We start from the raw sequence: 27,620 nt of genomic DNA on the forward strand, positions 1-27,620 counted from the left end.
TCACGTGTAGTTCTGTCTATCAAAGCTGCGGAAAGCTGATGGAGTAGCCAGCTTCCTCATGGAGAGGCTGTCAGTTTTGGCTGTTTCAGGCCGTGAACCAGCCTTGCTCCTGAGGAAGGGGTTTCTGGTTCCTGCCAGACCCCGTCCCCCCGGCCCAGGCCCCCTGTCTGCCCCCAGACCTGGCCCCCTCTCCATCCTCTCACTCACCGACAGGCTCTTCCGGTGCGGAGGGGCCAGCGTGAGCGAAGGATGGGAGTCATCTGAAGAGCAGCTGTTTGCTCGCTCCAGCTTGGAGAAGGGGGAGCAGAGGGGGGCCCCGCTGGGCCCACCAAGGCCCCCTAGACGAGGGGTATCAGGGGCTGGAATCAGGTCCTCAAGGTCCTCTGGATCAGACTCTGTGTGACTAAGCTCTGCCTCTCTCTCTGGGTGAGAGGAGCTAATGTCTGACGGTTTATCAAAGGGGAATGAGGTGGATCCTCCTGGGGAGTGTGAGCGTTCTGCAGGGGTGTATGGAGCTGAGACGCAGCGTATATCGATGCAGTCAGTGATGCTGGTGTACTCTGCAGCTTTTACCTGGACTCCTGCTGCCCCAAGTCCACCGTAGCAGCCTCTTGGTGTGAACATGAGGCTGTGGGACTTGACCAAAGGAGGCTCATCCAGGAAAGCTGTGCCTGCTGTAGAGAGGTAGCGGCTGCTCTTGGAGCGCTCGAGCAGCCCGGCTGAGGGAGGTGGGGATGGTTCCATGTCCCAAGGAGGTAAGGTGGTGTCTGGTAAGAGGTGGGCTGAGCATAATGACAAGTCAGCAGCTGCGCTATCGTCAAACATGGCTCCGGCTGTTCCGCTGCTGCCAGCGCCGCCGCCCTCCGAGTGCCTGTCGCCCAAACCACTGGTGGCAGCGCTGCTGAAGTCCCGGCCTCCCGGCAGCACCGTCTCCATGATATCTGACTGCAGCGAGGAGTCTCTCTGGAGTGGTGGGACCATACGGAGAGGATCCAGAAAGACCTCTGCAGGCCCCACCTCCTCAGAAGTTGAGACATAGATATCAATGCATGATGATGGACGGTGCTGCTGGGAGACCGACAGCGTCGCCAGGGGGAGGGGCTTAGACTCCTTGGGGGCGGCACCTGAAGACACTGATTGTGAGCTGTTGGCTCGGTGGAGACTAAGTGAGCGTTCTTTGAAGAAGCTCTCAGCTCGTTCAGCTCTACTTGCACGTTCACCACCACCACGACCACCTCCAACATAAAATGAGTGACTCCTTGTCCGTGTAGCCAGGCTAGTAGGAGAAGGAGGGGACATGGAGCCCTCAGCTGTTCCCTCCAGTGCCTCCTGCAGGCGGTAGGCCCCTTCTGTGCTGTTGAAGCTGCTTTGACGAAGGATGTACGCAGCTTCAGGGCATTCACCCTGGCGGAGGATGTATGCCGAGTCCGTGCAGTCAGATGACGTCCGTGACCGTACTTTGTTGACCTCCCCACGCTCAACACCTGTCACACGCTCCAGCGCTACGGCAATTCGTCCAATCAGGTCCTCCATCTGGGCCAGACGAATGTCAACAGTCTGCAGTGAGGCCTTCATGAAGTGTTCCCTCTCATTGACTTCCTCCAGACGCATCGCCATGTTCTCCACCCTGACACAGTGAGGCGAAGAAAGGACAAAAAATACATTAAATGCACTGAAGAGGAACGAATAGCAGGGGAAAATGATGGCTGAGAGTGCAACCCGATGATTAAAAAAAACAAAAAACATAATAAAAACACATAGAAAACGCATAATAAATACAAATCAACAGCATATGAACTGCTTTTAAAAATACACAGTAATTACACAAAGAAATACAGAAAATAAGCCAAAATTGCTGCATTGCTCCAGCAACACAAAATACATTTTTCCAGGAACACAAATGACAACAGCATGTGTTCAATGAGAAAAACAATGCACAGTTAATCTATCTATCTAGTTATCTGAATGTTAATACTATAGTAACCTATCCACTTAGTTCACTGACACCACATATTAAAGCTGGTGGTCTAGGATGGCAATAATTGGTCGCTCATTTTTTGTCCAGTGTGTGACCCATACAGACAATCAATGTCCACTTCTGCTGTGTGCATTTCATAATAATTCATGCAGCTTATGTGTTTGTCAGACCAGTGAATCAGTTGTCTCAGTACGCTTTTGTTTATAGTTGCAATATGTTGGTCTCCTGCTCATCACCGAGAAAAGAAAATCATGAAAACATTTCAGACATTGTATGAAATGTCTATTGCATCACTATTGTTTGTTATATTTTGGTTCTGTCACTTCCTTTGTCTAATGTTTTTGGTGGACAGAGTATTGTACTGAGTGATATACAAATCTTCCATAGACACAAGTTTTCTGTGTAGCTATGTCTGACCTTTCAGAAGTGACTCTGATCCTCTCGTCATTAGAAGAGTGGAATCGATCATCTTTCTCTCTGAAGTACTCTTCAATGCACTGCTCCTCAAAGTCGTGCACTTTCTTCAGCTCATCCTCTGTGATGAAAAGCTCTGTGGATGGTAGAGTTTAAAGGTGATAATATTACAGTATTGTACTGAACTGTTTGATCGATAGCAGATGTTTCAAATTACACAATGTTAACTTTTTAGAAATGGTTCTGTGATCTGGATAAACAACACTGTCATAACAATAAAAACAGAGTCTTGTAAATGCCATCGTTAACTTGGGTTAAAGCCTAAACTGCATGTCATTTTACTACCACAACAGTACAACTCATCACTCTTGCTTGTTCATGCCACTCACTCAGTCCATAGTCCCTCTCGTCATCGTCATGCTTGCGCCAGCGACAACACAGGTGCTTTAGTACCATAGTTATGTGACTGAAGATGATGAGGGGTGGAGGAAGGACTGGACGCTCATGGAAGGTCATAATGAGCTGGTAACGCTGGAACTTCCAGACCTGGTTGGAGATGGACTTCACCTCGAAGAATGTATTACTAAGATGATGGACAATCACAGACAGATATGCCACAGCAACCAAGAGAGATTACACCAGTTGAAAGCTTAAATTAATGACATAAATTCATTGGGGGTGAACTGTACATTGTATTGTATGCTGACTGAATGGTTAATGGACTGATTTGTTCACTTATAGCATAGCGCTACACTGCAGAGTCAAGATAAGACACTGTGAGAATGTTGAGACAGAAATAAATGCAACAGTCAACACAATAAATGGCTGCTGTAAATGTGTAATGTGATTAAACCTTCAATTTAACTACTGTTATTCCTATATGTACTTCTTGTTAATTGTCCTGTCAAACATGAAGAAGAGGATAATTGTCTTTACTACATAGATTATTCAGAAGCACACAGACAGATCATCATGGAAAAAGCATCAACCCTTTCTGTTAATATAATTTGCTACCACCCTCTAATGAATGGCTTAACACCAGTCCAAATGGCAACTACTGTCATCTCTCTTTCTTTCACAAATCTTAAAAAAAGTTTGAAAGACAATTATTATGTCTACCTCATGTAAAACAGTAAAAATGAAAGATGCTCCTACAGGTAATACCTTAGTAATAACCTGCATGGCTCAGCTGTTTTGTGATGGTGTGCAAGGACAGAAGGAAGTGATTTGTCATCATTTTTGCCTATATGTGTGTTTCAGGCCCTGAAGAGTGTGTAAAGTAATGATTAATGGTTAGATGATGGTTAGATGAGAAGTTACGTACTTGAACACAGCTATGAGTAGATTGACCAGCAGTATGTTGGCCACCAGCAGATAGCAGGCCATGATGGCCGGGACAATCCAAGCGCCTGTCTTACAGGGAGGCAGGCTCACCACCACTCCATCCTCTGTGGTTATGTTCTGCCCACAGGGCGCTGCACAACGCCGCAAAACATACAAACACATACACACACACGCACAAGTTAATCCGAGGTAAGTATGCCTGTAGATTGAATCAATCATCTATAATATTTGTAGATGCACAACAAAGGACATGCAGACACACATAGACATAACATATATGATTAAGAGAAATGACAAATTAAAATAAATTCAACAAATTATAATAAACATGAAAAAACATGAAACATTTAGCACATACTGTACACGTAAAGACGATGACAACAAACAAAGAGACGAGCAGACCTGAAAATACCAAATAAAATTCATAGCAACATATTTTGCAAACAAACAAGAAGCATAAGTTAGTTTATGCATCTCTTCTTATTGTGGGACTGGAAATAGTGAATACTATAATGATAGGGGCTCATGTCCAGAAATGTGCATCTGAAAACAAAATACAGAAAAAAAATACATTCATCATGTATCAACGCAAACTGTGTCCCCAATATATTTAAACATGTCTTGAATGTTTAAAATATATTGTCACATATGTGTGCTATAGCTTCATTCAGCAATGGTTGATTGCTTTGAATCATTTGAAAATGCATTTAGGATACATAGTATGTTTTTTCCATCTGTGATGGTTCAGTTGCTGTGGATTATCTGTGGGGAACATTCAGCGTTTGTTCTTGGTTTGTTTGCCTTTGAGATTCATTCTCATCATGCTCATCGTTGCTTGATGTTCAATTGTTTCACACAATGCAGCCCAAAGACAGAGAACTGAAGTAATTTTTTCTATTTTCAATATTTTACCTTCAAATAATTTGGATTAAAAACTCTGACAACTGAACCACGTGAAAAAACAGATTACAGATGAAGAAAGGTGGCTGATAAATATGTTCTGGTCCAGATATGTGTTGTAACATATGTAACTTTTAATGCTTACTTATGTTAATGATGGCTATATATTTGGTATAAATATTTTGGCAGTGTTGCAGTAGCTTCACTGAGAAGCTGAGCCAGCATAAAGGGAGGGTGATATGGTTTATGTGACAGATGATGTTGACATGGCAGGGTCACTCCTTCAAATGATGCTGATTAGAAGTTAAAAAACAAAATGGTAGAAAGACATCAAAATGATATCAAAGTTTAAAACTTTGATAATTCCTCTTGATGTTTTCAACTTAACACAACTGACCAGAACAAAGACCACAAAAAATTAGGACACATTTGAAGAGTGCTGCTGCCATGTAACAGTCATTTGCCAGCCAGTGCCAAAATTAGCCAGGGTAAAGTTGCTTACAGGATGTGGTCTTAGGTCGAGCTACAATTTAGTCAGTTAAATATTTGGAGAAGATTTGCAGCCATTGAATCAGGCCTCCATACACTTCATAAACATATTCTCTTAAACTAGTTTCTGGTATTTACAGAAAATGATGCAGATACAGTAGCTGACCAAACACATGAGGGCAACTTTAGCCTTACAAGCGTGGAGCCGCATGCACACTTGTGTCTCAAGTGGCCTCTGGTGGTAAGGGTGGGCATGACATGGGAATGTGAGGATGATGAAGGAGAGGTGGGATAGGTAAATGTGGTTAAATTGAGGTCTATAGCTATAAATTTACTGTTTTGACTGTACTGGGCAGTGTGGAAAGCACCATTACTACGCCAGCTTCCGTGAGTTCGAAAGTAATTTTCGACCGGCCAGAGTTTTTCATTCAGCCTGTGCTGTAACTTCCTACTATGCATATCTGAAACAAAGAATAAAAACATTATTTCAGATCTCTTCTCTTTGGGCCACTCCTCACACTCTGTACACAGCATCATATATAGTACCATACATATGGACAACAGAACAGTACACAAATACACTCTGTCAAGACATTTTCTCATGGACGCTGCTCACAGTCTATGTTTGATTTATTGAGTCATCACTTTCTCTACATCAGATAAATTAATATAAACACCAAACACCAAAGATCAAGACAAACTAACATTAAAATGAATGTCCTGATATAGGAAGCTAAGTTACCTGGCAGAAATAACGCAGATATTGAGGCATAAAAACATTTCCATTAATCTATTTGTAGTGTAGTGTTTTAATATATATGTGTTATGAGAAGGCATCTTCCGGCAATGTAACAACCTGTGGAGGAATGACTGAAAACTTTAACGTAACTGCGCTGAGATAAATGTGTATTCCTCTTCAGAGTCAGGAACTATTCTCCCATGAATTAACACAAACAAAGTTTACTCAAAAGCTCTGACACGTTGGCCCTGAACTTACGGTCAATCTGGTCGGCAAACACCTCTCCATAGATCATCCAGTAAGGCATGAAGAAGATGTTCCTCGCTAGCATCCAAGATGGGTCTTCGTTAGGGTTGAGGATGGCCTGCCGCGCCACCCCGAAACTCATCAGCACCACCAACATGATTATCACAAAATACATCATGTCGATCATCTGACAGACAGAAGGGGGTAGAGGAGGATTGCAAAGAAGGGGAATGGAAGGGGTAAGAAGTTAAAAAAGAGAGAAAAAAAAGAAAAACAGTGAGAATACAATGTTTATAGAAAGGAATGAAGAAAGCAGTAATGAAATAAACCAGGAGAACAGAAAGGGAGATTGTTGGTCTGTAACACTGTCACAGCTGGAGAAGTTTGATGAATGATGGTCTGCATTTGCAGTTTGCGATCTCTCCAAAAGTCTTGGTTGGTCAATCGAACTGCAGTTCAATTTGTTCTGAAATGAAACCTAAACTCAATATTTACAGTGAATTTAATTTAGGTTAATCCTAAAGTGATTAAGAAAGTTACAGCACTGGAACGTGAGACACCCTCCCCTCAGGCCAATTTATATTCAACTGGCTTGTGTTACACACATGTTTTTGTGCATTAAGGGAGTCATTCATGTGCTTTTATGAAAACTTGACACATAACTTAAACATAGTCTCACTTTTAAAAACAGATTGGAGCTATAGTTTGTCATTCTAATCACAAAATCATGAGGTTTATACCCATTTGGCTGTATAAAACCTTTCAGTTTTTCAGAAAGACAGATGAAAAGCATCCTATTATGTTAGTGGAATAAAAAGTCTGAAAGTATGCTGTTACTGCAGTTTTCTATTGTATTTTAAATGTGGCTTTTCTATTTCCCTCATTTCTCTGAATGGCTTTGACTTCAATTCGTCTTATCTTGCTGCAACATCATACATGCTAATTACCACCGAATGCTAATCTAAATCTCTCCTTCTCTCTGTCTCTCTCACTAATTGCTGATTTTCATATCAAAGAGAGTTTGTGTCCATTGGTACACAACCGATGTCAAAGACAGTCAAACATCAGACAGACACAGATTTGGGCCTTTGATCTGCGCTCTAGTTGTGTCTTCATGTTGAAACCTATGTATCAGTGGATCTGATCTGATGCTCTTTCAGATCAAACAATAAGGTTTTGATTACACCTGCACACCACATACAAATTAAACCTTTGTAATCATGGGACTCAGTCAACCTTTTGTATTCATGGGACTCAGTCAACGTATTCATGGGACTCAGTCAACCTATTCTTTTAGGGTGACTACTCAACATCAGTCCAGGGACAGCAGATGTAAAATAGCCTTTTGGCTAATTCTGGCATGTTTACATTTGTTAAAATCCTTTATTAATGTGCATTGTCCCTGATCATTAAACCTTTAAATAAATAAACCTTAATAATCAGTATAGATCATGCTGAATGAAGGCAGAAGGTAAATGACAGACATAAATAAAGAGAAGATAATGGACATTGATGCTGTAGATAACAAATAAATAAAGACAAATAGACGTATATATCCAAACCCGCTGCCACCTCTCACCATCTTGCCAATCATCATCACATAGGGACCCAGGTACTTGTTCACCCCAAAGATGTCGAGCAGCCGGATGTACCAATAGATGATGTTGACGCAATAGATGACCCGCCCGTAGCTCATGAGTGGCGGCTCCTGAAGACGCAGAACCATGCCGACGGAGAATATGAGGATGGCCATGAGGTCTGTGATGTTCCAGTACTCCTGAAGCCACACCTTCACTTTCTGTAACAACTTCCCAGGCTCTGACATGAGGATCTGAGAGGAGGGAGATTAGTAAAGAAAGGAAAAAGTGGAAAAAAGCTCAAAAGTGGTGTTCATAAGTTCAACAATTTAAGCAAGACTAAAATGAGATTGAACTCGAGGAAAGGAATAATAGCAATGCATTGTATCATGATCACCATTAGAGGGCAGTATGAGTTCACTAATCACAGCATAGAGAAAATGTCTGAGGAGGCATTGTTGTTCAGCTGAGAATGATGTGACACAATGATTAATGAATTTCATACACTTACAGTACAAATACCGCCACACGATGAGGCTGAACTAGATAATCTCATATGGCCACATGCCTGCATTTTCTTCGTGTCTTTCTTTGTTTTGCCATCTCTATGCCTTCATTTCTGCCCGCCCCCCCTCGCCAATGCTTAACCTTCAATGGCCCCATTGTTGTTTTCCCTATTTATTATGAGCTATTGAGACATTGGATGACATCCTCTGCCCTCGACCACAAAACTTATTGAGTTAAATTATGTTGATGAGCTGCCCACATTTGCATGTAACCACTGCTGGGATCTATTTGTACCTCTCTCATCTTCTCAATGCCGTTGGTGAAAATGTAAGCGATGACAATCCACTCTTGAGGAGAAGGCCAGAGGTCCATCTTGACCAGAACAATATAGTTGAACAACATGAGGTAGCCCACGTATGCCATCTGCAGAAAAAACACAACAGCAGCAGAGGGAGTTCAGCCAAGACAAATATATGGTTACATGCTTGTGTGTATTTATGTATGTGTGTTTGTGTAGGTATCTAAGACTGTGCTCACATTAGCATTCTGTATATCAATTATGTTCAATTCATTCTCTGCAAACAAATTGGCTGAAAAGGCTTTTGGGGATTTTGTGTGAAACTGGTCAAATTAAATGTATATTTAGTGATCGGATGACCCTAATTACACTTTCCCTTTAATAAATTCATCAGACCTGATAATAGAGATTTGATGTCAAGACACCTGATTCTTACACCTCAACACTTGGCCTGAAAATGTCCATTATGTGTCTCCTGTGGCTGCTTTTATTTAAATCCGTGTCAGCTGTCCACTTTCGTTTTTTCTCATCATGTTCTCATCACGTTCATAACAATCCAGATAAAGAAGTTTTGGTCACAATGTAAACCTGACCACTAAATCAATTTTTACATCAATACATTCACAGGCTCTGACATATTTGACATTTCTGATAACCTTAAGAGATTTCCAGTGATTTGAAAAGAGGAGGAAAGCCTTAAACATATTTAAACTGCTGATTTGAAAAATGGGGGTAGTATATCAAGTATTCCGCTGAAGTAGGCAGGTTAAGCAATTTTAATAATGTGTGACCGGGTTTTCTTGATTTACTCCCACACACACAGTGGGTTTGTGTGACAGGTTTGACTAATATTACCATAACATGGGCAGTGCTCTACAGTGGATGCAGAGCATGAATACAAATGATGAATTCACAGTTGAGTGTTTTTATCTAACCTGTAGAGCACGAAGGAGCAGAAACTGGGAGGGGAGTGGGCGGGGGGGTTAAATTGCCAGGGAGAGGGAAAATGGGATGAAACAACAGGCAGTCGAGATATTTTCTTAGCATAAAAAAACAGTGAAATCCCTGCCAGTGATGTGAAGAGATGCTTTCACTGGGCAAGCAAATTGAAGGAGCCCAAGACGGGATGTGGGAAGCAAAAGGTGAACTTTTATCAAACATTACACACACACACCGGCCGTCACTGTGCACACATCAATGACATCTTAAAGTCATAAAACCAAGATGAACAGTGCCATACAGATGTTTACAGATGTTGAAAGGACACACACTCACACACATGTGAACACTGTAAAAATAAAGTTTAAGTCAAATATTATTTACTTATTGTAATGTTTAATCCAGCAGCATTATACCATTACTCAGAGGGTTCCGTGTGAGTTTATACTGTAAGTATTTGATATTCAATCCTTTTCTCTCTCTTGCTACCCTGTACTTTTCTCGCTATATTGCTTCCATCAGTCTCCGTAGCTCTTAAACTTTCCCACCCAGTAAAGCTGGGTAATGACAGGACCGAACAGGAGGTTAATGATGATGTTGGCACTGTGGAAGTAAAAGCAAACCACAGGGAAGCAGCAATTGGTGCTGTTGCAGAAACACAGTAAACAGACAGCGCCAGCAGGAAGCTGAGTATGTCTGTGAGGTTGTCGAAGCAGAAACTGACCGTATGAAACCAGAACTTGACGATGGGAGCATTGTAAAACTCGTAGATCTTGCGTCCCATGGGGATGAGACGGTGGCGTTTCTGAACCTCCTCAACATCCTTCTTCCTGGATGTCTCTGTTGTTACTTTACCCAGCATTGCCTGGGGGAATGCAAACCCCACACAAGAAGCGAGGGAGGAAGGGAAGAGAGGTGTGAGGGATAAAGGAATAGTGAGATTGGGAAGGGGACAATGTGACGGATTGGGAAAAGAGACAATGAGTGGGGGATATGTAGAAAGAGAATGGAGATGACGACAAACGTGGAAAGGAAGAGGTGGGGCGGGGAGGTTTGGATAAAAGAGAAAAAACAAAGACAAATGGAGAAAAGGATAAAGGGTTACCTTACGAGTCGCTGTACAATTTTAATATCATAATAAAAAAAGCAAGCACAGGCAATGTCATCATTCCAAAATGTGAAATACGTGTTTGAGGTGGAGTGTTGGGTGAAGGCTGGTAACACAGCATGACACAGACACAGACACTCATGGATTGTGTCTCAGACAACAGGAAGAGGCAGAAGTAAGACAAGATACTGACAGAGAGAAGACAGAAAAAGAAAAGGGAACAAAGATAAGACATAGATATCTCATTTCCATCTGGGACACATTTCCTAATCCATGAGACAGGGTTCAGAGAGCCCTTTGTTTTTATGGGTCATGGTCTTAATGTCAGAGCAACACCAGACCTCTGAGGGAGTTAATTCATGAGATTGTATTGTATGTTAAGATATATATATATATATATATATATATATATATGTATATATATCGTAGACCTGGGCAAAAATAAAACGGTTGAAAGTTGCTCTAAATATTTTTTTCTTGATGAAAAGTTCCCAGGTGCTGACACAGATGTAACTATAAAATCAACAAGAAATCATAGGAGAAATTACCATCATTAATAAATAAAGTGATTTTTGTTTTTCTACGTAAGTGAAACACATTTCACAAACATTTTGTCTGTTTTTGGGGTGCGAAGCACACACAGACAGGGCCTTCAGGTGAGTAGATTCAGATGCCAGTGTGTAAATCAAGCCTTTACTGTACTGAACATGCATATTTATCCGATCAGCAAGTGGACACAAGCTATCACACGCGCTATAACGTTCATGACAGTGTGGGTTATCTAAAGCATCTGGGGATAGGACAATACAATCTCCCTCTGTGGTGTAGCAGTCTGTGTATCTGTATGAATCCTGGTGTGATTCATAAGTATCTGAAGGTGCATTTGTACAGTCAGAAGGCAGGGCAACAGGAAGGACTCATTGCAGATGCATCCGCTGGCAGCAGGGTTCTTTGTTCAACCCTGCAATGCTTCGAGGACTACATGTGTAAAATGGCCCATTTCTTTGCGCTGGCTTGCTGGTTGTGCTCAATGCAGATGAAAAGTATGTAGAGTGGTGCTGAAAGACGTTCAACTTCAGTTCAATCAGTTAACGGGACAACCTTAGATCCAGTTTGTGTATTCAAATTACCTTTAAAATGCCAGTCTTCATTTCAGTACACAAACTGTATCTTGGTATCATCTCCAGAATTGATTGGATTGAAATTGAACGCGTCCAAATCCTGCTGTACATCCACGTCTATGCAGATGGACCAACTCTCACAAAGTGAGCTGGGAGAAGGTGCTCAGACTCTGCATGACTTAAACTCTGCAGCAGCAGGCGGACATGATTATATAATGCAAAAGCCTGAGCCTCCCATGCTCAGCAGCCGACATGCTGAGTGGCATGCTGCAGCAAGCCATCACTGATGGGAGAGAGTGAGGGGCAGCAATCGGCTGGCATACAGTACTGTACCTCAATCAGAACTGAGCTTGGGAAGAGGGAGAAAGACAGAAAGAGCTGGAAAGAGGACGAGTTTTGAAGAAAAAGAGATTGGAAGCAAAGGAAATAGAGAAACAAAAGAAGCAAAGGGAGAGCTGGGCAGAGAACAAGAGGGACCAAAAGAAAGGCAGAGAGAGAAATAGGGGAGATAGATAGAAGGAGAAACATACACGAGGGAACCCACAAGCGGCGACAGACTGAGACGCTACAACTCCACGACCATGTCTTTTCTGAGACGACAAGAAACAGGAAAGGCCAATTTGGCTGGAAGGGTCCAGTTGGCCAGAATAGAGAAACAAGTATGTCTGTGTGGAGAATTGTGTGCGAATGCGTGTGCATATCGTTATCTTGCTGTGGACCGTATAACACAGCATTATATCCACAACAGATATTTACAAAAAAAACACAGAATCTGGGCTATGTGTTCAACGATGTGTTTAACAATCTGAACAAAGCATGTGTGTAATGTCTAAAGTTTGAATATGTGTATAAATTCTGAGTTGCGGGGCTAAGGTGGGTTCTCTCACCACGGAGTTGTACTGCGCCTCACAGTAAGATCTTACTGTGAACTCCATGTCTTCCTCCTCCTTCTCCTTGACTGGCTTCTCAGGCTCCTCCTCTTCTTTCTCCTGCAGGTAGGCCTCCTGGTCCTGGGGCATGTAGGACATCTCATCCTTGTTCTTAAACTCCAGGCTCAGGATGGACGGCGGCAGAAGCAGCCCTAAGATTACCTGGGTTGGTGTAGGAGAGAGGAAGTGCAAGAGGAGCAGGAGGAAATGTTAGGGAGGAGAGCTGGAAGTGACAAATGACAGATGTGATAAAGATGTACAATTTCATGAGCAGCGCTGCTGAAATTAGGACACAGAGAGTCTGGAACAAACTAACCTTAATAATCAGTCTGCGACATGCACATGTGGAACCCACACTTATAACATAATTTAACCCTGGGCTGCACTGAATGACAAAGCTTTGGTATTTACAACAGGTCAAGTGAGGGCTGTCATTGTGGAAGTCAATTCGGACAGGCAGCAAGGGTACTGTGCTGCCATGATGGACACACAGCAACAGCAGATAAAGTGTAAACACTTCAGATACATAATAATCAAACAAGAAAAGCAGGAGCGAGGCTGTAACCACAATGGGAAAATATAATAACAAGGGGAAGAGAAGAAGATGGAGAGCAGAGTAATCAAGCGTCTCCTTATCTATGGAAGCAGCTGTCTGTTCATTGTTTTAAGAGAATTCTAGCTGTTTTAGTGCACTGGCTCAAAGCTTTAATTAATTAAAGTTTAGTTTATATTACATTCTGATTAGATGGGGTATGAAAAACTGAAAAAAATCATGATGATTTATTTGCAAAGCTGTGAGTAAAGTTAGATGAGACAGCGTAACTGATTGTGTGAAAAGGACAGTTTCAGGGTCAAACAACGAGGGTAGTCACCAGTACAAAATACAATTATAACCACTACATGGAAAGTGATTTATCAGCTTCTCTTGTCATCAGTCATGTCAAGGGAGCAAAGGAAAGGATGTCAATAGCTTGTCAGACTTGATGTTTAAGAAATCAATGTACTCATCCTTACATTTCATGTCCCTTCAGAGTCCCCAGAGACTGATATTCTGATATGCATTACAGTGGCAGGAGTCTAAGCAGACTGCCTTCACAACTAAAGCAACTCACAGAACTGCACACATATTATTTTGACAACTTTTTGACAATGTTATTTACTGTATATCATAAACACCAGGGGGGCAAAGAATCTTGTTTGTTCCACTTGTGGTTTCCTTTTTGTCTTTCTGCTCCAGTGAGCATGCCTTAGCAGAGCACCTTTTCTCCTCCCCGGCTCCCTCACTCTCTTTCCTGCAAAGGCCAAACCAAAGTACGTGTAGTCTGCCCTGCACCGAGAAACTAGTCAGACCCATCACCCTGTCTCACTCTGTCTATGATGAGTGTGAACCCAGCTGTGCCTTCAGCAACTCCCAGGGTAACTGTTCATTATAAATAACTCTAACCTCCCTGATCTGCACAGCTGCCTCCTATCACCTCACCCCTAGACATCTGGAAAACCCACATGAACAAAATTTCCCAAAAACCCGACAACCAGTCTTAACTGAAAGCTCTCTACTCCACTCAAATGGATGCTCACCTACATAGGCCTTTATATAAAATATGTGGGACACAATTTCAAGGTTTTTTAGTTATTAAGGTCAGTCCTCTGTTCCCTCTGGATCAGAGAAAGCTTATACTAATGAAGTTATGGTGGAAGTTCAACCAGGGGCACCACCTCACAGAGACACTCATCACACTCTAAATGTTCCTCCGTAGCTCAATGCAACGATAAATGTCTCTCTGCCTGATCATCCTCCTCTGCACCATCACAAGTAACCTTGACTGTCTGAGCTTTGGGTTTCACAGTCTGTCGTCAAGTACATCATTTCACCCAGATGAACTCATCTGCGTCACCAATCAGTCATTCCTTTTGAAATGCTTAAACTAGTTTACTGCAAGTTAAATAAAAATATACATAAATTATTCTATCACTTCTTCTGGTTTCGTCTGGGCGAACTATGTATACACGTACTTGGAAAATCATGTCAGAACAATTAACTGACTGAAAACATTGAAGGACCAACTGTCACAGATTACAGCCATCTCTATTCAAGTTAACCAAAACTACAGGATTACAAATCAAAGGTTGTGACATGATTGGAAAAGGTCTGACTGATGTGAAGAAAGAGTGTTGAGTCCTGTGCTCCCAAAAAACCCCAAGATAAAGTGCTTTAACTGTCAGTAGTGACCCATCTACAGTGCTTTTCACAGTCCGGTGCACTCCCTCCACAATCTTGACGATGAGTCATCAGAGTCAAAACACAAATATAACCAGACACACACTCGGGCTTCTTGCTGTAGGTTATAAATTCCTTATTGCAAAAACTTTGTTTGGTTAAGAGCCCATTTTTCTCTGCCCGTGATGTATATTTTATGTCATATTTATGAAGAGGAATATGCATAAAATGTAGATGAACAATTTGAAAGGAAGTATATTTTTTCAGTACAAGACTGATGCTTGACATAACTACTGTACTGTATACTTGCTGTACTGTGTATGCTGCATGACTTCTAATACGGGATCAGACTAATACTCTATTTTTGAGACGGACACTGATATTTATATTCAACTGTATTAAAAAATGATTTTACATTTTACAGCTGAACAAATACAACTAGTTAGTGTTCTCTGGTGAACAAACTAAAAACTAAATTAACTCTTGTATTTGGCATTTTGAACTACAGTTTCTTATTACATCCACGCCATTACTGTATATGTACTGAATACTGATATATTTGTAATACAATAATACAGTGTATCAGGTATGCTTTACGTCTAATAATGGTATATTGTGTCCAAAGCAGCTTACAATATTTAGAAATCATCTACAGAAATGTTTTCATGCATCACATCTACTAATTCTCATCGTAGTATTAGAAGCCACCCAGCAGCTGCACAGGTACAATTTGGGCGACCTTAGAGGTGAGAGAATCCCTGCACAACTTTATCCAGACAGTTTGATGGGATACAAGCATTTCAATTCAACTCTAAAACCGTAGACTATAATCATTGTGAAGTGCACAACTGTAAGTGTGATTTTGTTTTCTTTACCAACAGGTTATCCCAAACATCTGCCCCATTTCCACTACCTTCAGGCCCGAGTTCTTGCGCATCCGCAAGCGTCCCATCCACATGTCGGTCAGGAGCATCTGACTGCAGGTGTGAGCGATGAAATCTCTATGTTTGGCTGCTACCGCCAGCTGCAGGCAGGTGGCGTTGCTCCAGTTCTTCAGCTCGTAAGTCAGCAACTTCATGGCCATCTGCTCGTCCTGTTTATAGGACTGGTCTAGGAGCTCCACTGCCAGCTGGCCAAACTCTCTAGGGAATTATATGCAGGACATATACAGGCACAGAGAGACATGAAGAGAGACAGGAATATACTCCCTACATGTAAAAATGAAATTAAACTGGTCCAGACATCACTGACCATCTGGCCAAAATCTGAGGAAGATTAGCTTCGCATCCACACTTTCACTTACAAGATACAAAAACATTCTGCGCAACAACACATAGACATGACCGAGGCATTACATGACAATCATATATAATATCGTTAGTAGATGCACACACATGGATACAGCAAAGAATTCCCAAATTCTCACTGGTAATTATGTTTGTCCAAGATGAAGAGGTTTGGAAAGCTTATTTTTGAAGATTATAACATACTGTATGTATTCTGCAGAAACAAGAAAGACTATGTGCAGAACTTACTTTGAGATTTCTTTTCAAAGTTACGATTACAGGAGAACAGAGCTAATATGAAATATTCCTTCCATAAATCAGGCGGAAAAATAAGAAAATGGTAAAAAATGGAAAGAGTAGTATGTTCAACACACTCACATACACGCAAACACGCAAACACGCACACATAAACAAAACTGCAGACAAACATAAAGCACCAGCTTTTTAATATGTCCCATTCCAGACAATAAAGACATCAATCAGATGAAGTTCACCATCATTTTAGACTTTGGAAGGACATTTTGCCTCACAGACACACATGCAAGAAAACTCACAAATACACAATGCAATATTGTACACTACACTGGGAGGCAATCACTCCTGTTTAGTTTAATGTGTACAATAAAGCACTAGCGCTGTTGGGCTTTGGGGGATTTATAAAGCAAGGGCTCACAATGTCCTGGATGCACAACACATGGCACAGTTCAGTAGTGTTATAAATGACTTAAATGATAAACCATGACATATAAAATGTGAATACACAAACAGTATTCATGAAGTTTGCTGGCAAGTGACTCGAGAAGCAAGAACTTCCTACATAATGTAGGCATCACTGTATGTATGTAACACATGTTATAAATATCCCAAACAAACATTCCTTCCCTTGAGTTTATACATACACACACACACACACACATACACAAAAATATTTTCACACATGTAAAAATGACAGATATAGATATAAGAAAAACAGAAAAATATAATATGTATGTAGTTAAATGAGCTCTTCGAAGGAAGGCAGCCAAATTCTCAGTAGAAAGTACACTCAAAATATGCCAGCTCTAAGGCTCTTCTTTGAAACTGTGTGTGTGTGTGTGTGTGTGTTGGGGGAGCTGGGGATTGGTGTGGCTGTGCTTCATTTGTAGTATCTGAAAAAAATCCCACCTAATTAACAGTTATTTCCGTAGCCAGCATTCTCATCTCTAGGTGATTACCTTCATCTCAAATGCATATTGCTTAACTAACGATGATGCATGTCATTAGATTTCTGTATGTATGTCATTAACATCCCATAGGAGCCTGCAGTAGTCTGAAACAGGTCATTTTCCAGGAATAAAGGGATGTTAGTGTGTTTGTGTGTGTGCATCTGTTTTTATGTGCTGTAGTGTGTGTGGGGGGGGTATCTTTCCTGTCTAGACTCCCTCAATCATTTGCTCAAGCCCACAAAATGTTGGAGTACTGTATTTAAAGCCAAGGCAAGACGATATGGTGGCCCACACATGCAGAGATGGCCTTACTTGTGCGTGTGTGTAGCATTCATGTAACCCACCTGGAGTTGTGGTTTAGTTCCTGGGAGATGTCATCCACCATGTCGTTCTCAGATGCTTCATGTGCCATGGCCTTACAGAGCTTGCAAGCTACCAGTGCCTTGGCCATGGCCTCTTCACCGTGCTGCCAAAAGAACAGAGCCATCTTTTGACGTTTCATCAGCACGGCCCACACCATCAGCTCATGGAAGGGGAAAGGGAAGTGGTTGATTTCGGGGTCGTCCAGATCAATGTCAACCTCCTCCTCTCGTTTGCGTGTCGTTTTTTGACGGCCTCTGCGGATTGGCATATCATCCTGGTGGAGATCCACGACAAGTGAGAGGGGAAGGAAATGTGAGACAGCCACGCATATATTTTCTAGTGATGGTTTGTTGTAGATTTTAATTTCCATAAATACACAACAGGACTACATTTAAGTGTTTGAAGTTGATTCTGAACTCTTTGGAATCTATTTTAAAGCTTAGGGTCTGAATGGTAACTACATGTCAAACTCAAGAAATTGGAGCTCTGACAGTCTTTTCCTGGGTTTAGCCACATCAGACATGGAATATGTCTAGAGTGGTCATATCATCCAGTTCATATTTTTTCAAAGCTGTTCACCCTCCATGTGATGAGAGTTAGTTGAATGTAGAGGGAAAGTCAGACTTTGGAGGAGACAGGTGAAAGGACAATGTGCTGCACAACAAACAACAGGCATGATCTTATACACTCTTGAATATTTTCTCTCTCTCTCGCTCTCTTTTTTTTTTTTTTACTTTTCTTTTCCTTTGGAATAGAAAAATATTACTCTACCAGATATAACCACTCACTCACTGTCTCTGGAGAGACTAACACTGCCAGTTAGTGCTTAAAATAGCATGTCAGCAGGGTGGTATTGATCTCAAATAATTTCACATTTTAACAGTTGAGGACCACTGATGGTTGGTCAATTATAAACATCTGAGAAATTATCCTCAGTGCCTCTACTACTGCTGCTTGCTTTGAGACATTATTTGGACAAAGAAATACTATTTCAGTAAATTGTTGTTTTTCTATGGACATTTAGAAATGATTGCAGCATTATTTAAAATAATTAAATTTAAAATTTCAACAATGATGGGTGTCAGGTGTTAAAAGCAGTACATTTTACATATTCTGTTCGATGGCCAGGTTGCCATGCTGATTGGAGGACAAATTGGCTTAGGAAAAAAACAGAACAAGATGTTGAGGCAAAGAAGTAGATTTAAACAGGCACGCACAGAGACAGAACACACACTGACAGGGAGACAGATTTCAAACAAGCAGACTTACAAAGGAACGGACAGCCATGCACGTTAGATATAAATACCTCTGAGGAAACTGTAGACACATGCTGTGATAAAAGTTTTAGAATGTGGATATCTCATGGTGTGTACACCATGGATGCATGCGAGTACACAAACCATCTATTACATAATCCCGTTAGGCTAGCCATTACCTATTTACTTCAATGTAACTGGGCTGCTCTGACATGTATCATCATAATGTGAGTTATCTACAGACATTTACACTGTCTGGAGTATTTTATGTGGACATAATCATTTTTGTCATTCATATATCTTTCAAAAAATGTAATTTGAAAATAACTCTGTACAAGGCAGTGTAAAATGTCTGCTTATTTTATTAGACAGCAAGCCTTCAACTGGCTTAAAAGTGAATACAGATTGCCAGCAAAATAAATTAAATATGCCTCAAGTTCTTCCTTTAGAACACACACTAAATTAAATTAAAAAATATATTTTTGTTTTTGCAGAGAGGGTTTTCTACAGACCGACTAGACACCCAACATTTTTGAGGGAGAAGACTGTGTTTCAGACGAGGAAGAAGAACAGTGAAGGAATGACTGAATAACAACCTTGATGAGATCAACACTCACCTCCATCCCCAGCAGTTTCAGGGCTTTGGGCTAGAAAAGCAACAAAAACATAAACAAACAGAACAACACCTTGTCGAATGTATTTTATAGAGCAATTTACTCTATAAGCACAACACAGTGCAGAATGACAGACTCACTCACATGAGACCAGATATAATGTTTCACATGGTAACTCATAAGTCACTCATTTTCAATTGAGTAGTTTTCTTTAACAATGAGGGAAAGCATTCTGGACTGGTGTGAGTGACAGTGTACTATACATACAGCAACAACCTCCAGCTGCCTGTTTGCATGTGTTTAAACTGAACCTATTTGTGCATTTGGTACAGTACTGTGTATCTGTATTAAAGCAGGGCATGTATGAATTATGCATTCATGAGCCATCATCTGAGTTGGTAAAAATAGCCCAGGTCTCCTGTGGGGATTTTGATATCTGCATCTATTTCAAGGCTTTGTTCTTTGTTAACATGTATTTGTGTGTGCGCTCGTGTGCATGCGTGCATGTGACTATGTGTTCGCACGTTCATTTCATCTAGAAAATCACAGCTAAATTGGAATCTGCTCTCTTTCTCTCACCCCTCTCTCTCTCTCATTTTGCCTCTTTGCTCAGTCTCTGTCCCGTTTCTTTGCTTTCGCTTTATCTGCGTCTTTCCAGCTGCTTTGTTGCTGCCATGGCAGAGGCACAATGAGATAAACAGGCACATGACATCGCACATACACACAGTCACTCACAAACACTCAAATATATACACACAAAGGTGCACCATCAAGCAGAAACATGGGTGTTTCACACACAGCTGTGTACTGTATATTTCTATCTTCATCACACTTGGGGCAGTGTGTAAGTTACTAAGGCTGAATGAGAGAATTATACATCAGAACGGAGCATGAGCATATACCATTTAATGTAAAATGTGTTAAAATGGTATAGCACATTATTTCAATGATCAGTTGGTTAAAGGTGTGCTAATCAGTGAGATGAGTTTCTGTAGTGGTTGGTATGAAGTGTGTATTTTCTTGGGGTTATGATGGCACATGATGGAGGGCCACTGCTATAGATGGATGATTTGTTGCACCAAGCTAATAATAGGAGCTGTGCTGCCACTCTGCTTAAAGAGGAAATGAAGAATAAGGGGAGGACCACTCTTATGTTTGACCTCTGCTGATGAACAGCACTTTGATTACTTAGGATAACAATTTATGTGGATTCAGTGACAGCTACTCAACAAAACAAGAAGATAAATCCCTTCACATCATGTTGTGTTTTTCTAAGTACTGTATGTAATTTTAATATCAGACTAAAACATTTCAACATTCCAATCCAGGGCTATACTAGCTAGAAGCACCATGAAGTAAAACAGCAGTAATTTACACTTTCAAGATCAAACTATATACTGGAAAAGGTTATTCTGTCCTGCCATTTACAGTAAGTCAATCCATTATGTAAGAAAACATTATCATTCGTAAAAATGACATATAGTTGTATATAGTTGATTTTGATTCATGAAATTCAGTAAAGTGCTCACAGAATTCTCTTTTCCTCCAAATATCACGTAACACACTTACAGCAAACTGCAGGCAGGCGTCTCCTGTGTTTCATGTCACAATGAACCAAATCTAAATGTACACTCTAATTTACTAATCGCATTAGCAAGGTGAAGTTTACCCGAGTGCACAATCCCTGATTAACATTTTATTATTAAAACATAATTTGTCTACATTTTCCATCTTGCCCTCATCAGGGCCAATTTGTTCATGAGGCTAATTTCACTGATATTCTTCCTTTGATTAATGACATTTACTTCATTAAACATTAGCATTAAATAGTGAGATGCTGCTGCAGTTGAGAATAATTCACTCACCCTCTTTGGTCCGAAGAGGTTGTGGTATAGAGTTCTGAATCTCTTCCTGGTGTAGTTACAACGGTATGCCCCGCCCATAAGGTATTCAATGACTAGTCCAATGTCGATGAGGCTGATGCGGTAGTCCGGGGGCAGGTTTCCCTACAAAACCAGACAGTGTTAACAGCCAACAGCTCATCTCAATTCATTAATAAAGGAAAAGTAAACAAGAGGGAAACAAGAGTATAAAACAAATCTCACACACTCACTTCACAAAATCCATATCAAACTGTTTTTGGCTATGAAAAAAAAAACGTGATTATCGGATTCACCTTGAAGTAGATCCAACTGAACCCTGGATATTCTCGCTTGGAAAGAACACACAATGTCAGTGAGTATACCGCACGATAAGCATGAGCAGGGGAAATGAGACACACAGAAACTCTCAGGCGAGATCTCTCTTCCAGCCTCTTAAACTAAATTGTTATTTCATCCAAGTTGTTTTGTTTAGGTTTTTTTTTTTTAGTGGATCCGTGTAGAAACTTTAATATCATAATTGTTTTAGGTATGGTATTTGCTGTGCTCTGTTCATCCAATAAAAGAGCAGAAAATGAATGAGGGGAAAATAAAAACTTGCAGATTGATTCATAGAGAGAACATAATTTATCAGCATGGCTACAAAGGATTTAAAAAACTGAATGATCTGTCCTAATTTGCATTTCGGGAAATAATAAGATCTTCAGAGAGGTTCAATGCAGTCTTGAAGAGAAGAAAAGAAAGAGAAAGTAGTAATGACTCATTAGCCTGGAAGAGAGGGGCAATATCATGGAAAGACAGACAACTATTAACACTGGATGAGAGAATCATTATTGAAGATTCTTTTCACATGAGGACTATAACCATGTCAACGTCCGTGCCCTCACCATCAACCCTGGATCCTGCAGTTACAGTATTATCCTGACCCCCACTGTTCCTTTGAGCTACACCAATTACCTTACACATCTTTACCCTGATACCATCTCCACTGCTTCTGCAATCAGACATGGGATCTCTGTCCTCCTCATCCCTACCATGCCCTCATATCCAAAGATTCAACTTTATAAGCTGCAGCAAAGTAAATCCAGGAAGCACTGCTACCAAAGCCCTGTAGGCCAACTGACAACACTTTGAAGTTAAGAAAGACACAGATACTGCTTGTCTTTTTATACATAGTTCAAAGTGAGCACACAAAGAATCACCTCCTCATCCTGCTGATGTAGTTCAAAATGCAGCAGGCAGCGGCCAGCAGAGCCCTCTTTTAAATCCCTCTGGTGGTGAAGCTAAAGTTAATAATGGTTTATTTACACCTTTTGTGAATACACACACTCTCTCCTCTCCAGTGGAGTTAGTGAACTTTGAGTCCTATGGCATGGCCCTTGCATTAGTGAGAATGTCACCATTTGCAAAACCTTTAAAACCCAAGCACCTAAACCCTTTTTAAGCTGTAATTTTTGGCCAGATTTTTTTGGAAAGTCACAAGATAATCACAATACAGATAACTTCTGTTGCTGTTTTGCAATGTACACTAGGTCAGTGTTTCCCAGCACAGTCCTCAAGTCAGCTGATACCTACATTACTAATCATCTACCCAAATATTCTGGTTCATTCTTAGTCATTTAGCAAAGAAAATGAAGAGGTAACACCGCCAAGTTACATTTGCTCCCAAAATTTCCAGATATGTGATCCAAGGCACAAGGTGTATAGTTACTAACCTTTGGCTGCAAAACTCAGTTCATTTACTCTACAGGGAACCAATTTCTCCTTCGGCAGCTGTACTCCATAAGCCAATCTCTGTGATTCTCCCTATATTCTGACCCAACTTTGACACAGTCTAATAAACAGACCAGATTAAATCTGAGAGCAGCCCTTACATAAGTTATTAGAACAACACCTGCTTCTGAATCAAAATAACTGCCAATTGCTGACAGCATGGCCAAATATTAATGAGAAAGAAAGGAGACGGCGATGACATGGTGACCCAACCCGAGGGATAGCAGTGAAATCTAATTAGCGTCATACTATGATACAACAACAACAGCAGCACACACTCAGCTATTCTCTAACAAGCAGCTTTGCAAAAATCAGATGGTGATGTTTTGCCATGCACTACAGAGTGTGTTTGTGTGAAGTGTTGTGAGGTGTTGTATCATAAACTAAACTTACTCTCTGTGCCAACTTCAGACCAGAGTTGTGTTTAAAGGCAGATAGGACTTAAAGAAGGAGTGATTACAGCATCCAGCCTTCAACGACTCCCAGAGGAGCACACGGCATTACTGTAATCAGTAACACTTTAATTAATGAACGCCTCTCAGTGCTAATGCCGGTGTTGCTGACCCCTCCATCATCTCTCAACAGTGGGATCACTTCTAATTGGCGTTCGGACATGGGCTGAATGTAAAAGTCTACATTGCTTTCTTTTATAACCAGTAATAATGAAAAGATGCTTGATGAGAAATGCAGCAAAAATAATTCAAACTGCAGAGTGTAAACTTGGGTTAATTGATCAGGGCATTTCCTCATCTTCACCATGAAAATAATACAGTGGTGATGCAAATATATCTTTTCCATGTATCGGAATGCACAATTTCACTATTGAACTGTGTATAAAGAGACCACACGTAATAATGATGTTAATAATACAAATAAAATAAAAAAGTATTAATTGGGTGTTTACTGAGTTTTCAGCCTCAGAGTGGTTCCAATGCAGCTTCAGTTTGCTTAAATTCAAGTTCTGTGGATAAAACAATGTTTAATACATGTAGTGTTTGTTTGTCGCAGTGCTGTTTGCCTTGGAGAAAGAACAGAGCACATTTCTTAAGAGTCCAGAGGGGGATGAGAGTCGTGCATAGCTCTACGCAGCCATTGCAGCCTTTAACTCCAGCTGAAAGAGAAAAGCCAGCCTCTATTTGCAGTTAACAGCAACTAGGGCTACCGAGATGAAAACAAACAAACAGATGCAAACAGAGTAACTAAACACACCGCAATAAAAAAAGAAAAAAAAAAGCAACTGAAACTCTATGTACTCAAACATGTCTTCTTAAATATACACACTCAAGCCAACATTCCCATACGGTATGCCTGAACAGCCATACAGCTGAAGTGACGGTAGAGATGATCTTACCTTTTTGACATCTCTGACAAGGTGGTACAGCGTGTTGGACGGTCCATGTCTCTGTTAAATGAAAATCAGTCAGAACATATCGGGATATCCTGTACACTATCACCACCAGGCTGAAACCTACAAATAATCTTCCAGTGATGATACAGTATGTTTATGTGTTTTCTATGTTGTCACAGCTGTTATGTGCATTTGTTATTACCGTGTTGTAAAGCTCCTCCAGTCTGGAGAGTGTGAGGAAACGATGCATGCTGACTCCATTTTCAATCAGCAGCTTGACAAAGTCCACTCTGTCCAGAACTAAGGCATCTAGCATTGCCTGCTCAAGGGAGCCAACCTAAGGAACATGAGATTGAGCATATACAGAACATACTTATGATACTACACACTTTACATACAGTACCAGTCAAAAGTTTGGACACCTTCTCATTGACTTGAATGAGAAAGAGTGTCCAAACTTTTGACTGGTACTGAATATACAGTACAATGCGGACAAATAAACACTGATCAAGTAATAATATTAATAATATAATATATATAATTTAAAAGCGCATTGCAAAGCACTCAAGGACACCTTATAAGACACACATAAAACAACAACAACAACAACAACAACAACAACAGTACATCGAACAACATAAATCAGCTAACATTGATGTAATATGTCTTATTTTTAGATGAGTTCTCCCAGTCCCATATTATTCCGAGCAATGTTTTAGTGTTTTGTGTGCCACATATATTTTTCTTATAATAATTTCATGTTATCCCTTAGATTTGTTTTCTGCTATGGTTTTATGTGGTTAAACATTTTGAAAGATAATTTGTAATTACACAACTGAAGAATGCAAGGAAAGCATACTTTTACAATTCTGTTCACAAATAAACATAGAAATCCATTATTTGTAACAATCTGTCAGTTGCTGAACTCTTTACATGGCTGATTTTGAGCTGCTTTCTGCATCCAAATGCAATAGATTTGTCTTTAAGTTTTAAGTATTCTTTTATCTGCTGCTTAATTATTTTATCTCAATGTAAAGTACTTACACTTTAGTATCAATTTTGTGGAGGATGAAGCGAGGGCAAACTCAGAAACAAGTTTATGAAGGCAATATTACTGTTGCATGTATATTGTACTGTGTGTGTTTCTCACAGGCCACTGCTGTCCATAGATGAAGATCTGACTGCGGGCGATGTCGACTCTGTTCCATGCCAGAGCCAAACTCAGCTGGTCAGGAGCTGAGGCGTTGGCACCTGAGGGAGGAAATGAATGAGCTGACAGAAAATATTGTATGTTTGGTGGTCAGGGTTTCTTAAGCATTGATGGTGATACATAGGCCATGATAGTATGGATTACAATCATGCAGTTGTTCATCATGGTGATTGGTTCAGTACTTTCATTGCTGCAATTTCGATCCGTCTTTACTGTTCATTTGATTTTCTCTCAATCTGCTGATATTCTCGTTTACCCTTGCTGAATGCTTTTGCTGCTGTTAAAAAAAACTGATTGATACATTTCAATCTCATGTGAGAGATAGCTTAGGATCGATGTATTTTGTCCTTTTATACCGTTAGTGTTCCCATACAGACAAAATCAATATACTTCTGGTTGTGAGATATATCATAGTGGTTTTATTACAGCTTCTCCTTGTGTGTAGCATTATTTTGAATCAAAATTGTTTATTGACTATTTTTTAGTATTAATCTGATTTGTATTGCACTGTTGTGGTGCTGCTCTAACCTGCAATTGTAGGGCAATTGCTGCTATAGCTGTTGACTAATGATAGCTACTACCTCTCCTGTTGAAGTACTGAGTCTGCAGAAGCTTCATCTACCATCACTGCATGCTTGGTAGACTGCCTGTCTGCTGACAGCTCTCCTCCTCTGTTCCTGCCTTTGGCTGTGACTGTTGTGCACGTTTCTAGACAAAAGGCATCTTTCTATTGGACACTGATGGTTGGTCCCTCTTTGATGTATTACTTAATTTAATACTCTATCTCATGCCTGCATATAATGTGAAATACAGTTCCTATGTTCCTATAGTTTTCTTTGTCAGTAAACTTCATCGTTTACAGTACTCTGTTACTGAGGTATCATCAACATCATAATCAGCAGCGGAAAAAATGAATACGCACTTGCACTACAGCAAAAAGGAAAATATGTATAGTATATATATAATATTACATTATATACAATATATTGAAAATGAAAACAAATGATCAAAAAAGTGGCATTCTGCACACACCAGAACTGCTTAAAATGATACTAGAAGAAGTCGCAGCAAGAAAATATTTACTGTTTACTAGATTTAAGGGAACACTGACAAGCATTGGATGGCATTGCATCTCTCATCACTGTGCCAGCTTTTGCTGGATGTCTTTCTATATGGTTTATGGTGGAATGGTGGATGTAAATCTGCCAAAAAAACAGTTTCTGGGAAATACACTGCAAATTAAAGAACATTATTTAGAAGTACTAGGGGGTCGGAGAATGTACAGTAATTTCTTCTGTAGATATTTCTTGCAGGAGCTTAGACAACAGTGATAAAATATTTGCTGTAGTTAAGTCTTCAACACTTCACCTAATGGAAAAAACCCAGAAGAAAAAAAGATACTGTTGAAAGTACAGTGTGTGAGAGAGGAATATATATGTAAAATCAATATATAATATATATATAAAATTAAACTTTAGTATTCATAACTAATTAGTGAACTTTAATATAAAACATTTTGAATGTACAAACACAGGGCTCCAAAGTCTCACACATCGAGACTTTTCACACCTTCTCATGCCACATGTCCATTTTCTCACGCAGTGAAAACTGACAGGGCACAGACAGACAAGACAGAGCAGTGCAGTGCAACAGCACCAGCAAGAAAAATACATAAATCTCTTATGTTGTCATTTTTTTCCCATGCATGCTGCTCAGAGTAATCTCACTCAGCAGCTCTTCTGGCAGCAGCACAGCGTCTCTCCCTCTTCTCTCACACACGTGCACACGCAGCATGAGTGAGCAGTGAGGTTTTTAGGTTGGTTGTGAAGCCATTTCATTCATGCAAACAAATTGTACTTTGTTGTAATTGTTAGAGTT

The 27,620-nt window shown here is 40.4% G+C and overlaps 1 protein-coding gene across 1 annotated transcript in view; it reads right to left on the reverse strand.

Annotated features, from left to right (window-relative positions):
• Window positions 1-27,620, reverse strand: part of trpm3 (transient receptor potential cation channel, subfamily M, member 3) — a 124,136-nt gene continuing 96,516 nt past the window's right edge. Inside the window, exons 10-27 of the mRNA XM_053325840.1 lie at window positions 25,683-25,783; window positions 24,735-24,869; window positions 24,536-24,586; window positions 21,708-21,743; window positions 21,397-21,537; window positions 19,535-19,564; window positions 17,643-17,935; window positions 15,721-15,949; window positions 12,548-12,751; window positions 10,156-10,296; window positions 8,489-8,617; window positions 7,690-7,941; window positions 6,123-6,297; window positions 5,461-5,586; window positions 3,717-3,867; window positions 2,782-2,975; window positions 2,396-2,528; window positions 1-1,627 (exon numbers count right to left, since the gene is read on the reverse strand). Of these exons, the coding sequence (XP_053181815.1) occupies window positions 1-1,627; window positions 2,396-2,528; window positions 2,782-2,975; window positions 3,717-3,867; window positions 5,461-5,586; window positions 6,123-6,297; window positions 7,690-7,941; window positions 8,489-8,617; window positions 10,156-10,296; window positions 12,548-12,751; window positions 15,721-15,949; window positions 17,643-17,935; window positions 19,535-19,564; window positions 21,397-21,537; window positions 21,708-21,743; window positions 24,536-24,586; window positions 24,735-24,869; window positions 25,683-25,783 (4,148 nt within the window). The remainder of the gene's footprint in view (window positions 1,628-2,395; window positions 2,529-2,781; window positions 2,976-3,716; window positions 3,868-5,460; window positions 5,587-6,122; window positions 6,298-7,689; window positions 7,942-8,488; window positions 8,618-10,155; window positions 10,297-12,547; window positions 12,752-15,720; window positions 15,950-17,642; window positions 17,936-19,534; window positions 19,565-21,396; window positions 21,538-21,707; window positions 21,744-24,535; window positions 24,587-24,734; window positions 24,870-25,682; window positions 25,784-27,620) is intronic.

The sequence above is a fragment of the Scomber japonicus genome, chromosome 9 (genome assembly GCF_027409825.1).
Source record: "Scomber japonicus isolate fScoJap1 chromosome 9, fScoJap1.pri, whole genome shotgun sequence".
NCBI classification, from domain to species: Eukaryota; Metazoa; Chordata; class Actinopteri; order Scombriformes; family Scombridae; genus Scomber; species Scomber japonicus.